Source organism: Salvelinus sp. IW2-2015, linkage group LG8 (assembly GCF_002910315.2).
Source record: "Salvelinus sp. IW2-2015 linkage group LG8, ASM291031v2, whole genome shotgun sequence".
Taxonomy (NCBI): domain Eukaryota; kingdom Metazoa; phylum Chordata; class Actinopteri; order Salmoniformes; family Salmonidae; genus Salvelinus; species Salvelinus sp. IW2-2015.
In genome coordinates this window covers 22,031,531-22,044,647 of record NC_036848.1, presented here as the reverse complement: position 1 = coordinate 22,044,647, position 13,117 = coordinate 22,031,531, and the positions used below count along the sequence as shown (strand labels likewise).

General features: G+C 39.5%; 1 protein-coding gene across 1 annotated transcript; it reads left to right on the top strand.

Moving 5' to 3' along the window:
• Positions 1-270: 270 nt before the first annotated feature.
• LOC111968200 (annexin A5) lies at positions 271-12,881 on the top strand. The gene is made up of 12 exons (XM_023993762.2): positions 271-300; positions 481-568; positions 1,716-1,810; positions 5,163-5,276; positions 7,466-7,556; positions 8,919-8,998; positions 9,314-9,364; positions 9,800-9,893; positions 10,336-10,431; positions 10,659-10,717; positions 10,857-10,979; positions 11,992-12,881. Exons 1-12 carry the CDS (start codon positions 271-273, stop codon positions 12,049-12,051), a joined length of 981 nt encoding a protein of 326 aa, XP_023849530.1. The 3' UTR covers positions 12,052-12,881.
• The last annotated feature ends 236 nt before the right edge of the window (positions 12,882-13,117 follow it).

Genomic DNA, 13,117 nt, shown 5'->3' with positions numbered 1-13,117 from the left:
GTCATATTGATTTTCTCCTCCAATTATATTTTCCTCAGAGATGGAAACCAAGTACAATTGAGAGAATTATGACTCTACATGACGTAGGCCTGTCAATGTGAGCTTGTACGGTATGTGTTTACTTCTGAATTAGCAAAGATGGTTAACATATATGTAGATTAACACAGACTAGATTACAGTAGCCTAACCATCTGGAAGGGACAAAATAAAGTATTGCAAAGTGTCTATTGAGAACAACCTTGTGAACAAGTTTCAGTTCAGGAGGATAGCATGGAGACACAGCTGCACAATATTCCACTAGTATCCCCCTTCTGATGTTAAGTGTTTGCTTCTGCAACCAAACTTGCTAGCTAGATTATAGTTTGATTGTGCAAAACTTTTTCTCCCATGTCTGACCCACAACAACACATATTGGAAATGCAGGGAATGTACTCTGTATTCGGTTCCCTATGTTCATCAGTTGTTGTTTCTTTCCCACAGGATTCCTACAGAGGCAGTGTGAAAGACTTTGTCAACTTCAATGCCAAGCAGGATGCTGAGCTCCTGCACAAGGCCATGAAAGGCATAGGTGAGTTAGATGCACTTAATGTTATAAATGCAATTTAGCAGACACTTTTTAAACTGACTTACAGTATTTTTAAAACTTTTATTTAACTAGCCAAGTCAGTTAAGAACAAATTCTTATTTTCAATGACGGCCTAGGAACAGTGCCTTGTTCAGGGGCAGAAAGACAGATTTTGTACCTTGTCAGCTCGGGGATTTGATCTTGCAACCTTTTGGTTATTAGTCCAATGCTCTAACCACTAGGCTACGCTGCAGCCCCGTATAGTGAGGGCATTTACTATGTGGCCTCAGTGGCAATTGAACTCATAAACCTGCCGTTTCTAGCTCCACACTCTTACCAACTGAGCCACATATGACCAGATATAAACTTTACCAGAGAAACTGCAAAATTTGTAATTACACTGTAATAAACTAGTAACAAGCAGTATTTACAGAGTATTTACTTCTTAATTACTGTTTTTTTTTTTTGCTTAGAAAAACTGCATTAGCTTGGTGTGCAGGCTAGTACTATAACTACCTGTACTTAAATATCTCATGCAAGACTTTATTCCCCTACAATTCCCCGGGATAATGCCACTGTAATGGCATGTTTTTATGGAACTTCTTACTCTATCCATCTAAAGCGAGGATTGCTAATCTATATTCTAGAGCTTCAAAGGCAGGGTTCAGCTCCAGCATGATACAGAGATTTTTTTACATTTCTATTTAGATTAGTTTTGCCTATTTGACCTTTGAACTTCGTTTCCCTCTGTAATGACCTGGAATTCATCACAGCAGTACATAAACCAATTGTTCCAGTGTTATGGTGCATTTGATGGTCTTAAGCCCAAAAGACACATCGCTGCCATAAATGGTTGCTGCCATTTAAACCACAATCTATTTATGGAATATGGACTCAGCTCGACATTAGACCACTTTTGGGGCATGGAAATAACTGACAAACGTACACCCTTTATCGTTGAAAACACGGACTTAATTTCCTTACTTGGTGCGCTACACCAATATAATGGACAATGTGGTAACTTACAAGAGTTATTCCATACTGTTAAGGGTGGCCTTGTTTTAATGAGTTCTGCAATTAATTATCAAGACATGTTCTCATGTCACTGATTTAAGATCAATTACTGTATGTTTGCCATCATGTTTGACAGGCACCGATGAGGACACCATTCTCATGCTCCTGACATCGCGCAGCAACAATCAACGGCAGGAAATCAAGGCGGCGTACAAGAAGGCCCACGGAAAGGTGAGACAGGAAGCCGATGACAGGCGACGTGTATCGTCTGATTGATGCCTACAGATCATGTCACCAACACTGTTGTGACGTTGTCACCAACCTCATCATTCATCAGCCAAAAAAAGCTGGTCTACCCGGGGGTTACCTAATGGAAAACAATTAGATGAGCTCATGTATACCCTTACAACAAAAACACATGTCAAATTTGTACATGTGAAATGGTTGTTTTCACATGTTGAGCTTAAATTGACACCATATTTTCACATTACATTTACAGTTAACATGTTAACACCACTGCAAAATGTGCAGTTTCACATGTTTAAAAAGTTCACATGTGAAAACACATTTGCCGTTTCACATGTAAAAAAAAAAAAACGTTCACTTCTGGATTTGCAGATTCCCATGTGGGGTTGAAATAATGTTATTCTCCTCACATGTGAAGATGGTTTTAGCATGTTGCAGTAGCAATGTTTAGCATTTTGCAGTAGCAAAGTTTCCACCGGTGGAATCCTAAAAAGCCCAATGAGGGACAAGGAAATCATTTTGCAGGACATTCATGGAACAGTGGACAGGATATTTTTTTGGGGGGTTAACGGATCACGCTCAAGTGGCGACATAGTTCTGCTGTATGAAGATCACTGCCTGGTTAAAGGGGCTGTCCTTAGTTGCTACACCAATTTTTGGACTTCTAAATGAATTATATGAACCCATTGATTATTGAAGAATATAACGTATAAATGCCTCATAAGCTTAGTTCAACTGTTGTACCGCATCAGAACCCAAAATATAAGCTTGTTTTACTCCAATGTTTGTAAACAAAGCCTAAAAACATGGCAAAAACTATCATTTTGATGTCATGGATGGCCACTCCTTACACCCATTACGTGGTCTATGGATTTGAGAGTAATTGCATTTCTCCAGCCCCATCCCTCCACTTTTTACTGAAACTGTGGTGGGGATTAATAGTGTAATATAGTAATAGTGTTATTATATGGTCCAATCCTCTAGCGAGTGAGTTACTTTTTGCCATTAATATCATTTTCGTTGTATTTTAAACAAAAATAACGGTATTGAAAGCAAAACATAAACCCACAAATATTGATAGCAAAACAAAATGTTGCAAGGAAATCATTTTGAAATGCAAGGAGAAAATGAATTGGAAATTGACGCTAAAAAAATTTGAAAGTAAAAAATATATATGATAACGTGATTAAATAAAGCACCTCCCTCTTTCCTGCAATTCTCTCTATCTTTGGTTACCATGGCCTTTGCTTTCGCTGCCTTTTTTCCAGTTGCAAGTTTTGGCACAAGTTTTTCCAGCAACATAGCACCCTGTATCCCACTGCTGGTTTTCCTCTGAAGCTTATCAGGCCCGGTCCTGGTCGGTCACTGAATGGAAGACCAGATGTAGCTGGAAATGGTGAGACATAAACATGAAAAAACACACATGTGAAACTTCAAATGTGTCCTGAGAACCACATTCAGTGCCTTCGGAAAATATTCAGAACCCTTGACTTTTTTTGTCAACATTTTGTTAGATTACAGCCTTATTCTAAAATTGATTAAAAAATGTTTTCCCCTCATCAATCTACACAAAATACACCATAATGATAAAGCAAAAATTGGTTTTGGGATTTTTTTTGTTTTGCAAATGTATCAATAAAAAATGTATTCACATTTACATAACAGTCAAAAGTTTGGACACAAAGTTTGGATACTTTTCTTTATTTGGACTATTTTCTACATTGTAGAATAATAGTGAAGACATCAAAACTATCAAATACAACCAAAAAGCCTCTCTGGACCACCCATCCCGGATCCGGGATAACTGTCATCAGAAACGTTGACTAGCATAGCCTAGCCTAGCGCCACAGGGTTAACAAATCCAAATATATTTTATATTTGAGATTCTTCAAAGTAGCCACCCTTTGCCTTGATGACAGCTTTGCACACTCTGGCATTCTCTCAACCAGCTTTGCATTTTTTTTTTTTTTTTTTTATTGTAGGTGACATTTGTTCACATGTTTTGTGTTCACACGTGTGTTGACACGTGTCTGAAAACCACATTTATTTTTATGTATTTTTTTTACATTCTTTTTTTCATGTTTTTTTGTAAGGGCAGTTACAGTACACTATATGTTCAAATGTTACTACAAAGGAGAAGAGTATTCCATCCACATACTGCCAAAATGCTTTACTGTTACTCTCAGATTTGGTGTTCATTAGTACGGGCAGATTGGCGTGACTGTATAGCAATTGTGCAGATGTCACGTAGCTAGCAGCCCAGGGGCTCCAAGAGGTTGTTTGACTTATCTGTGATGAATAGCATCTGTCCAATGCCTAGAATATACAGTTGGCCCTCATGAGGGTTCTGAAATATTATACACCCATGCATGCCATAAGTTTCTCTACCTGCCACCCACCCAGCTACCCACCCACCACTCACAATCTCTCCCTCCCCACACCTCCCTCCTCCCCCTCTTCTTTTTCCTTTTCAATCTCCCTTTCATGTTGTTCTTTATTCATTTTCCTCCCTCTCGCTCTCGCTCTCTGTCTCTCTCTCTTTCTCTCTCTCTCTCTCTGTCTCTGTCTCTCTATTTCTCTTTCTCTCCTCTCTCTTTCTCTCCTCTCTCTCTCTCTCTCTCTCTCTCTCTCTCTCTCTCTCTGTCCCCTGCCTGTTCAGATCATTACCAAAAAAAAGCCCACATCTATGATAAACAGCTAATAAAAATACATTCCCGACATACACTTCTGTGAGTAATGTGCTGGGGTGGCTGATGCCTTATCACAAGAGGAAAGCCAATAATATATTTAGTTAACAGGGTCCCTGATAACTCTCTCTCTCCAGTACACGTCTTAGGTGTGACTCAACTGATGTATTTTAGAGTCAACACTAATAAATTTAACTATCTCTCATAAGCCAAATGTTAGCTTACAATTCCGTGTGCACAAGTTCGCAAAACATCCGTTCATCATTCAAATGTATTGATTGAGTTAAGGACTTCTGCTCTTTTATTCAAAGATTTTCCTATTACTTAAAAAAAATCCAAAGCAAGCGCTTCCTTCATTGTCAAAGTTATCAGAATATGAATCATCAAAATAGTTCATAATTTAAATTTATTGATCGAGATAATGAATTTGGCTCTGTAAATCCTAGATATATATATAAAAACTGTAAAGTTCCAAAACAAACACTTTTCCATTGTTCAAAGTACATTTTTCCCTCAGGATCTTGTGAATAATTCAAATGTACCGATTGAGTAAGCAATTGTGGCTCTATTTGTTCAGATATTTCTTATTTAAAAGAGAAAAACCCTTCTATTGTGTAAGTTATCTTAATATTGTCTTTATTTTTCTACAGGATCTTGTGAGTGCTTTAAAGTCGGAGCTGGGAGGCTTGTTCGAGACGCTCGTTGTGGCGTTGATGACGCCTCCCATTTCCTATGACGCCTCTCAACTCCACAAAGCACTCAAGGTAAAGTACAGCAATGTATAGTCTATGTTTGGTTATGGCTCCAAGAATAAGTAATGTATTGTGCAGTCAGACATGCAATATACAGTTGAAGTCGGAAGTTTACATACACTTAGGTTTGAGTCATTAAAACTAGTTTTTCAACCACTCCACAAATTTCTTGTTAACGAACTATAGTTTTGGCAAGTCAGTTAGGACATCTACTTTGTGCATGACACAAGTCATTCTTCCAACAATTGTTTACAGACAGATTATTTCACTTATAATTCACTGTATCACAATTCCAGTGGGTCAGAAGTTTACATACACTAAGTTGACTGTGCCTTTAAACAGCTTGGAAAATTCCCGAAAATTATGTCATGGTTTTAGAAGCTTCTGATAGGCTAATTGACATAATTTGAGTCAATTGGAGGTGTACCTGTGGATGTATTTCAAGGCTTACCTTAAACTCAGTGCCTCTTTGCTTGACATCATGGGAAAATCAAAAGAAATAAGCCAAGACCTCAGAAAAAAATTGTAGACCTCCACAAGTCTGGTTCATTCTTGGGAGCAATTCCCAAACACCTGAAGGTACCATATTCATCTGTACAAACAATAGTACGCAAGTATAAACACCATGGGACCACGCAGCCGTCATACCGCTCAGGAAGGAGACGCTTTCTGTCTCCTAGAGATTAACGTAATTTGGTGCGAGAAGTGTCAATCCCAGAACAACAGCAAGGGACCTTGCTGGAGGAATGCTGGAGGAAACAGGTACAACAGTATCTATATCCACAGTAAAACGAGTCCTCTATCGACATAACCTGAAAGGCCGCTCAGCAAGGAAGACATCACTGCTCCAATACCGCCATAAAAAAGCCAGACTATGGTTTCAACTGCACATGGGGACAAAGATCGTACTTTTTGGAGAAATGTCCTCTGGTCTGADGAAACAAAAATAGAACTGTTAAGCCATAATGACCATCGTTATGTTTGGAGGAAAAAGGGGGAGGCTTGCAAGCCGAAGAACACCATCCCAACCGTGAAGCACGGGGGTGGCAGCATCATGCTGTGGGGGTGCTTTGCTGCAGGAGGGACTGGTGCACTTCACAAAATGGATGGCATCATGAGAAAGGAAGATTATGTATATATTGAAGCAATATCTCAAGACATCAGTCAGGAAGTTAAAGCTTGGTCGCAAATGGGTCTTCCAAATGGACAATGACCCCAAGCGTACTTCCAAAATGGCTTAAGGACAACAAAGTCAAGGTATTGGAGTGGCCATCACAAAGCCCTGACCTCAGAACTGAAAAAGCGTGTGCGAGCAAGGAGGCCTAAAAACCTGACTTGGTTACACCAGCTCTGTCAGGAGGAATGGGCCAAAATTCACCCAACTTATTGTGGGAAGCTTGTGGAAGGCTACCCGAAACTTTTGACCCAAGTTCAAAACAATTTAAAGGCCATGCTATCATATACTAATTGAGTGTACGTAAACTTCTGACACACTGGGAATGTGATGAAAGAAATGAAAGCTGAAATAGATTATTCTCTCTACTATTATTCTGACATTTCAAATTCTTATAATAAAGTGGTGATCCTAACTGAGCTAAGACAGGGAATTTTTACCAGGATTAAATGTCAGGAATTGTGAAAAACTGAGTTTAAATGTATTTGGCTAAGGTGAATGTAAACTTCTGATTATTAATAAATAATGTTAAACATTATTTCACACAGAGTCCATGCAACTTATTATATGACTTGTTAAGCACATTTTTACACCTGAACTTGTTTAGGCTGGCCATAACGAAGGGGTTGAATACTTATTGACACATTTCAGCTTTTCATTTGTAATTAATTTGTTTTAAAAAAAATTAAAAAACATACTTCCACTTTGACATTATGGGGTATTGTGTGTAGGCCAGTGAAACAAAATCTCAATTTAATCCATTTTAAATTCAGGCAGTAACAGCAAAATGTCAAAAAAGTCAAGGGGTTTAAATACTTTCTGAAGGCATTGAAGAGCATGAAAATTAAGCATGTGGAGTAGCTTATGTCATGTACCGGCATTTCTTTTTTAATCTTGCACTTTTTTAACCATGTCCACATGTACTGAAATCAATAAAAGCACTTGCTAGCTGGTTGTTACATAATTGTCAGCCAGTTATTGAGTATTGAGTGGCCTTTTCTGACGGTCTCTGACTGCTCTTCCCCAGGGAGCGGGGACTGATGACGACGTGCTAATTGAGATCCTGGCGTCCAAGACCTGCGCCCAGATTAAAGACATCGTCAAAGTCTACAAGAAAGGTGAGCGGTTGAATGTATCATGAAACATTCATAACCTATTCATTCTTCATCTGCGAGAAAGGTGAGAGAGGCTCCACAAGGAAAACAGGTAGCACTTAAGCTGATGGTATAAATAGGCATTCATAACACCTTTTATGAGTGTCGCAGTATCATCCATAAAAACATCCGTAACCATGTTTAGTCAACAGTGGAGAGAAGTTGGGCTGAACACAATCCGCATGATGTTTTCACGGTCCAACAAATATAGTGACACATTCCACATTTTACAACCATCTGCATAACCTTGATACCATAATGTTTCTGCTTTCAAATGCTGGATCAGTGCTTTTCCCAAAATTTGACAAATTGGCTTAAGCTAAAGCAGAGACAGATTGTCTCCCAGAATGCAATATGGCCACCGGTCGTCCACATATTGTGGAACCTTGCTTTGAATCTGAATGTCTGTCTCTTCCACTCATTCTTATTCTAGAATTTGTTTATTAATAACTTTTCATGTTCAAAACTGTGCACTCTCCTCAAACAATAGCATGGTATTATTTCACTGTAATAGCTACTGTAAATTGGACAGTGCAGTTCGATTAACAAGAATTTAAGCTTTCTGCCCATATCAGATATGTCTGTCCCGGGAAATGTTCTTGTTACTTACAACCTCATGCTAATCGCATTAGCCTACGTTAGCTCAACCGTCCCGCAGGGGACCCACCAATCCTGAAGAAGTTTTAAACAGTACTAGCTAATTGACCAACATTTCTGAAAATGGATATATAATGTTTTTGAATGAAACTCTTTAAATTAATTGTAAATGCATGCCAAATAATTGTTTTCAGTAAAACATAATTTATGATAATGCAATTCAATAAAATTCCTCCTCCCTCTTTCCTTCAATTTTCCCTGTCTTGGGTTATGTTACCCAGGCATTTGCTTTCACTGTCTTTTTTCCAGTTGCAAGTTTTGGCACGTTCATTCCAGCAACATTGCACCCTGCATCCCATTGCTGGTTTGCCTTTTTCTCACGTGATTTTGTTCATGTTATATTTTTGTAAGGGTGCTGTAAATGATTTTGCATCCATTTACAATTTGCCTTGCCAACTCCTATGGTCATTATCACACCATTGTCACAGCACAAACCGTTCTGGAATCAGGCACAATAGGCCAAGGATAAGAGCCACACTGGCCATATGAGTTGAACACTGGAGAAGCCTGATTCATCTGTTACCCTTCTAATCAAATCCCCCTGGCGGAGACCTTCGGCTAAACAGAGCACGACCAATCTGAGTCGATTTCTGCCATTGGCGACTATTGTCAGAGATAAGTGTAAGCAATCTTCTGCCCTTCCCTTCTCTCTCTTCTCATCTTTCTCAGAGTGCGGTGGCAAGCTGGAGAAAGATATCACTGGTGACACCTCGGGCCACTTCCAAAAGCTTCTAGTGATCCTTCTGCAGGTAAACAAAGGGAGAAGGAGGGATGACACAAAGGGACGAGAGAGGTATTTCCTTCTAATAATGAGAGTGCTTTCGTGATGTCATTACAAAGTCATGAGTGGTTAACTTGAGGTGGGCATAGAGTGAGGAAGGAGGAGGGAGTGACGCATACTACATATCATTGTCTGGTAACCTAACCCATCAGGTTGCCAGGTTGGGAGACACTCAGCAAAATTAGGTGACGAAAGGGTAGACATGGCTCTTCTCCCATGACGCACTGACCTTCTGCCTTTGTTCTTTCTTCCTCTTTGCTCCTCTGTTTTTTCGTTGTTGTAGGGGAGCAGAGACGAAGGGGTGGATGAAGACACGATTGAGAAAGACGCAAAGGTAACGTAACCCTATGTGTGGGTTGGTGGGTGCTCGCTAAGTGATATGCTATAGCGCAAGACATAATGACATTTTGTCTTCAGCGCTCAAATGTTAACATGCTTAGGATATGCCTTCAAACTATTACCATAGGCCTAAAGGACAAACAAGCTTCAAGACAGTATCACATTGCTCTCTGATAAATTATCGACATGAAACATTTATTTAGGAAATTTGCTAACTGGAAAGGAAAACGCTGTCCTTAAAGCTACTATTGTTTTTGTAGGTTTTGAGTTTCCATACTTGGATCAGTATTGTAGGTTACAGTACATTTACTAATGACACATGCATGTATAATATAGGTCCCCTGAAGGTTCATTTAGCCTTTTGTCATCCACTCCATTGACCATGGCCTTATAATATTCTGTGAAATCCAGTGACCGGTATATGTTTCAGGAACTGTTTGCTGCTGGCGAGGGGAAGGTTGGCACAGACGTGGAGAAATTCATCAACATCCTGGGCAACAGGAGCCATGAACACCTTCGCCTAGGTGTGTGTGCTGTCTCTTATACACATCTAGATGTGTATAAGAGACAGGTGTGTGTGTGTGTCTGCTGTGTGTGTGTTTGTGTAAGTGTGTAAGTGTACGTGTGAGTGTGTGTGTGTGTACGCGTGTGAGTGAGTGGGTAAGTGTGTGTGTGTGTGTCTGCTGTGTGTGTGTGTGTGTGTGTGTGTGTGTGTGTGTGTGTGTGTGTGTGTGTGTGTGTGTGTGTGTCTGCTGTGTTTAAATGCCTCCCAAGTGCAAGCTTTAACTTTTAGTGCTTGCTCTTTAATCGGCTCTGGGATTCTAGATGTTTTATTTCCACGGTGTAAATGAGCGATTACGGCCATTTTGTTCAATCATAAAAACAGAATGGCATTCTACACTTTTATTGTAACATCAAATAACATCACATTCTAATTTGTAATTTTTTCTCTTTTTTCATTTGAAGTGTTTGAGGCCTACAAGAAGCTGTCTGGCAATGATATTGAGGACAGCATTGAGGGCGAGACTACGGGAAACCTGGAGAACTTAATGCTGGCTGTTGGTAAGACTTTACAATGATGATAAGCAAGACACAGTAAGGGGAAAAAAATGGGAAAAAAAGAAGATAAAGATACAAAACTGAAATATAACACACTTAAAGACTGAGATTTCTCTATTGCACTTTGATAAATCAAACCAAAAAAACAGTACATACTGTATATGTTGCATGCATGCATTATATTGAAACATTAATTAATCATTTGGGAATGCCATCTTTCTTTTCCATAGTGAAGTGTGCTAAGAGTGTCCCAGCCTACTTTGCGGAGTCTCTCAATGGGTCTATGAGGGTATGCTCTTTGTGTTTGTTATCAATCATTGTGTGGACGATTTGCGAGAAAGTTTGAATTGCCATCGCATATCTCCAGAAGTTATTCAGTAATTTAGGTTTAGGCATTTGTAATTGTGATGTCTATTGTTTATTGTTAGCGCGCTGGCACTGATGACCAGACTCTGATGAGAATCATGGTGTCCAGGAGTGAGACAGACATGCTGGACATCAGAGCCTGCTTTAAGAAGATGTATGGGGCCTCGCTCTACAACACCATTCAGGTACAGGGGGCAAATCTCTCCTCTATCCATTCTGGTACAAAAGGCGAGTCTCCCTTTTATTTATTCAGGTACAATGGGCTAGTCTCTCCTCTATCCATTCTGGTACAAAAGGCTAGTCTCCCTTATAACTATTCAGGTACAATGAGCTAACCATTCAGGTACAGTGGACTAGTCTCTCCTTTAACCAGGTATAATGCACTAGTCTCACCTTCATCCCAGATGACTAACCCTAATAATCTACCTCTATACCCAGCTACCACATCTCCAGTGCCACTAGATTAATTCGATACATTTTTTTGTCACACACCAATACACTGTGAAGTCACCTGAGTAACAGGTCCATTATTCCACCTGCCCCAGCCACACGATCCCAAAATAATGTAGCGAGTTGGCTATTGTGACAAACTGTTTCTCTCTTGAGTATCCTCCTAGGTCTTTAGCTCATCCGTATCTGGATAGGAAGAATACCATATCTGGTTTCAGCCCCATTGACATGGGGCTGAAATAGATATCACAGAGGGCGTACTAGACTGGTGTAATTCCAAATGGATAGGACCAGTACATACGTGCAACCTCCTGTCATGTGTCCTTATTTCCAACCTCGCAATCTACAGCCTACATCATCCATTTATGACACTGTCAACTCTGTCAGTATTGCAGTGCTCTCAACACATGACTCGACATGACATGCTCTCTGCCTTGGTAATGATGAGCAGCCTTCCTGCTCTGACTTGCGTCAGGTTGACAAAGTGCATAATGCCAGTCCTGATGTACAACCCATTTGACACAACATCCAACGGATGTTGTTTACACAACCGATGCGAAGACACTGCACAATGGTTTTGTAGACCAACTCTCTGTTGTATGACAAAGCTGTCTGTCGAATGTGTTGTACATCAGTTGTACTAACTGAGTATTCGGGCCTATGTAAACCCATTGGCTGCTCGTCTGTCTGAAAGTACTGAATGTATCTTAAATGCCAGTTTGTGTTTATTTGTTTACTCATTCACAGGACGACACCGATGGGGACTACGGAAAGGCCCTGCTCTACCTTTGTGGAGGAAATGACTGAGGCGTTTTTTGATTATGTGCAATGATGGCGCTGTATGATGATGCGTTATGGAGCGGCAATGGGCTGCACTTGATACTCTCTGCCAATTACAATTAATTAACACTTGACTCTATTGGATTCTGTTCGACGATTGGCTTGAGATACCACTTGATTGTATTGGCTATGTGTCTTGATTGCCCACATTCAACACATATTGAACTCAAAAGTGTGTGCCCTGTTTTTTCCTATATTGTTCAAATAATCACCCCATTCTTTGACACTAAGGCTGCGTTTACACAGGCAGACCAATTCTGATCTTTTTACAATAATTGGTATTTTGCCCAATCAGATCAGATGTTTTGTGAGTAATTGGGCAAAAGATCAGAATTGTGATGCCTGTGTAAACACAGCCTAATGGTCATGTGTACCAAACTATGCTTTGTTTTGTCAAACAATTTCAGGGAAATAATGAGAATAATATTGCTATATGAAATTCCTTTGAAGTTCTCTTCTTTATTGTTAGTTAAATCAACATGCTATCTTACTCTATACTATGTGTCTATGGGAGTTAGATATACAGATGTAGGATCTTAATTTGATCACTCTTTTGTTGCCGAGAATTTTCCCGCACAGCAGGAAATACAAACTTGTAGTGTATTTGAGGTTTCAAAAGGTTTCTAAACTTTGTAATTTCCATTTAAAAATGTCAGACTTGATTTGTCCTATTGAAAAATGTATCAACCCTACATTAATTATAATCCACATATTAATGAACTTTTCTGTTGCTGCAGGATTATTTTCTTGCTGTAGCAAACTGACTCAAATGAAGATCCTACATCTGTACAACGCTGCTGTTCAATTATTAAAAGGATAATGTATACTATGATGTTTCACTCATGAATTACATATGAAGTGGTGAATTGCAACAGGAGTGTCAATAAGTAATGATATGCAATTATCTATGCATGAACACTTGGGCAGTTATACAAGATATCAATCGCCTCTAAAGCCTTGTTCACACTGCAGGCCTTAATGTTTAAATCAGTTTTGTTTCTCAAATCCGTTTTGGAATACTGACTGTCCAAAC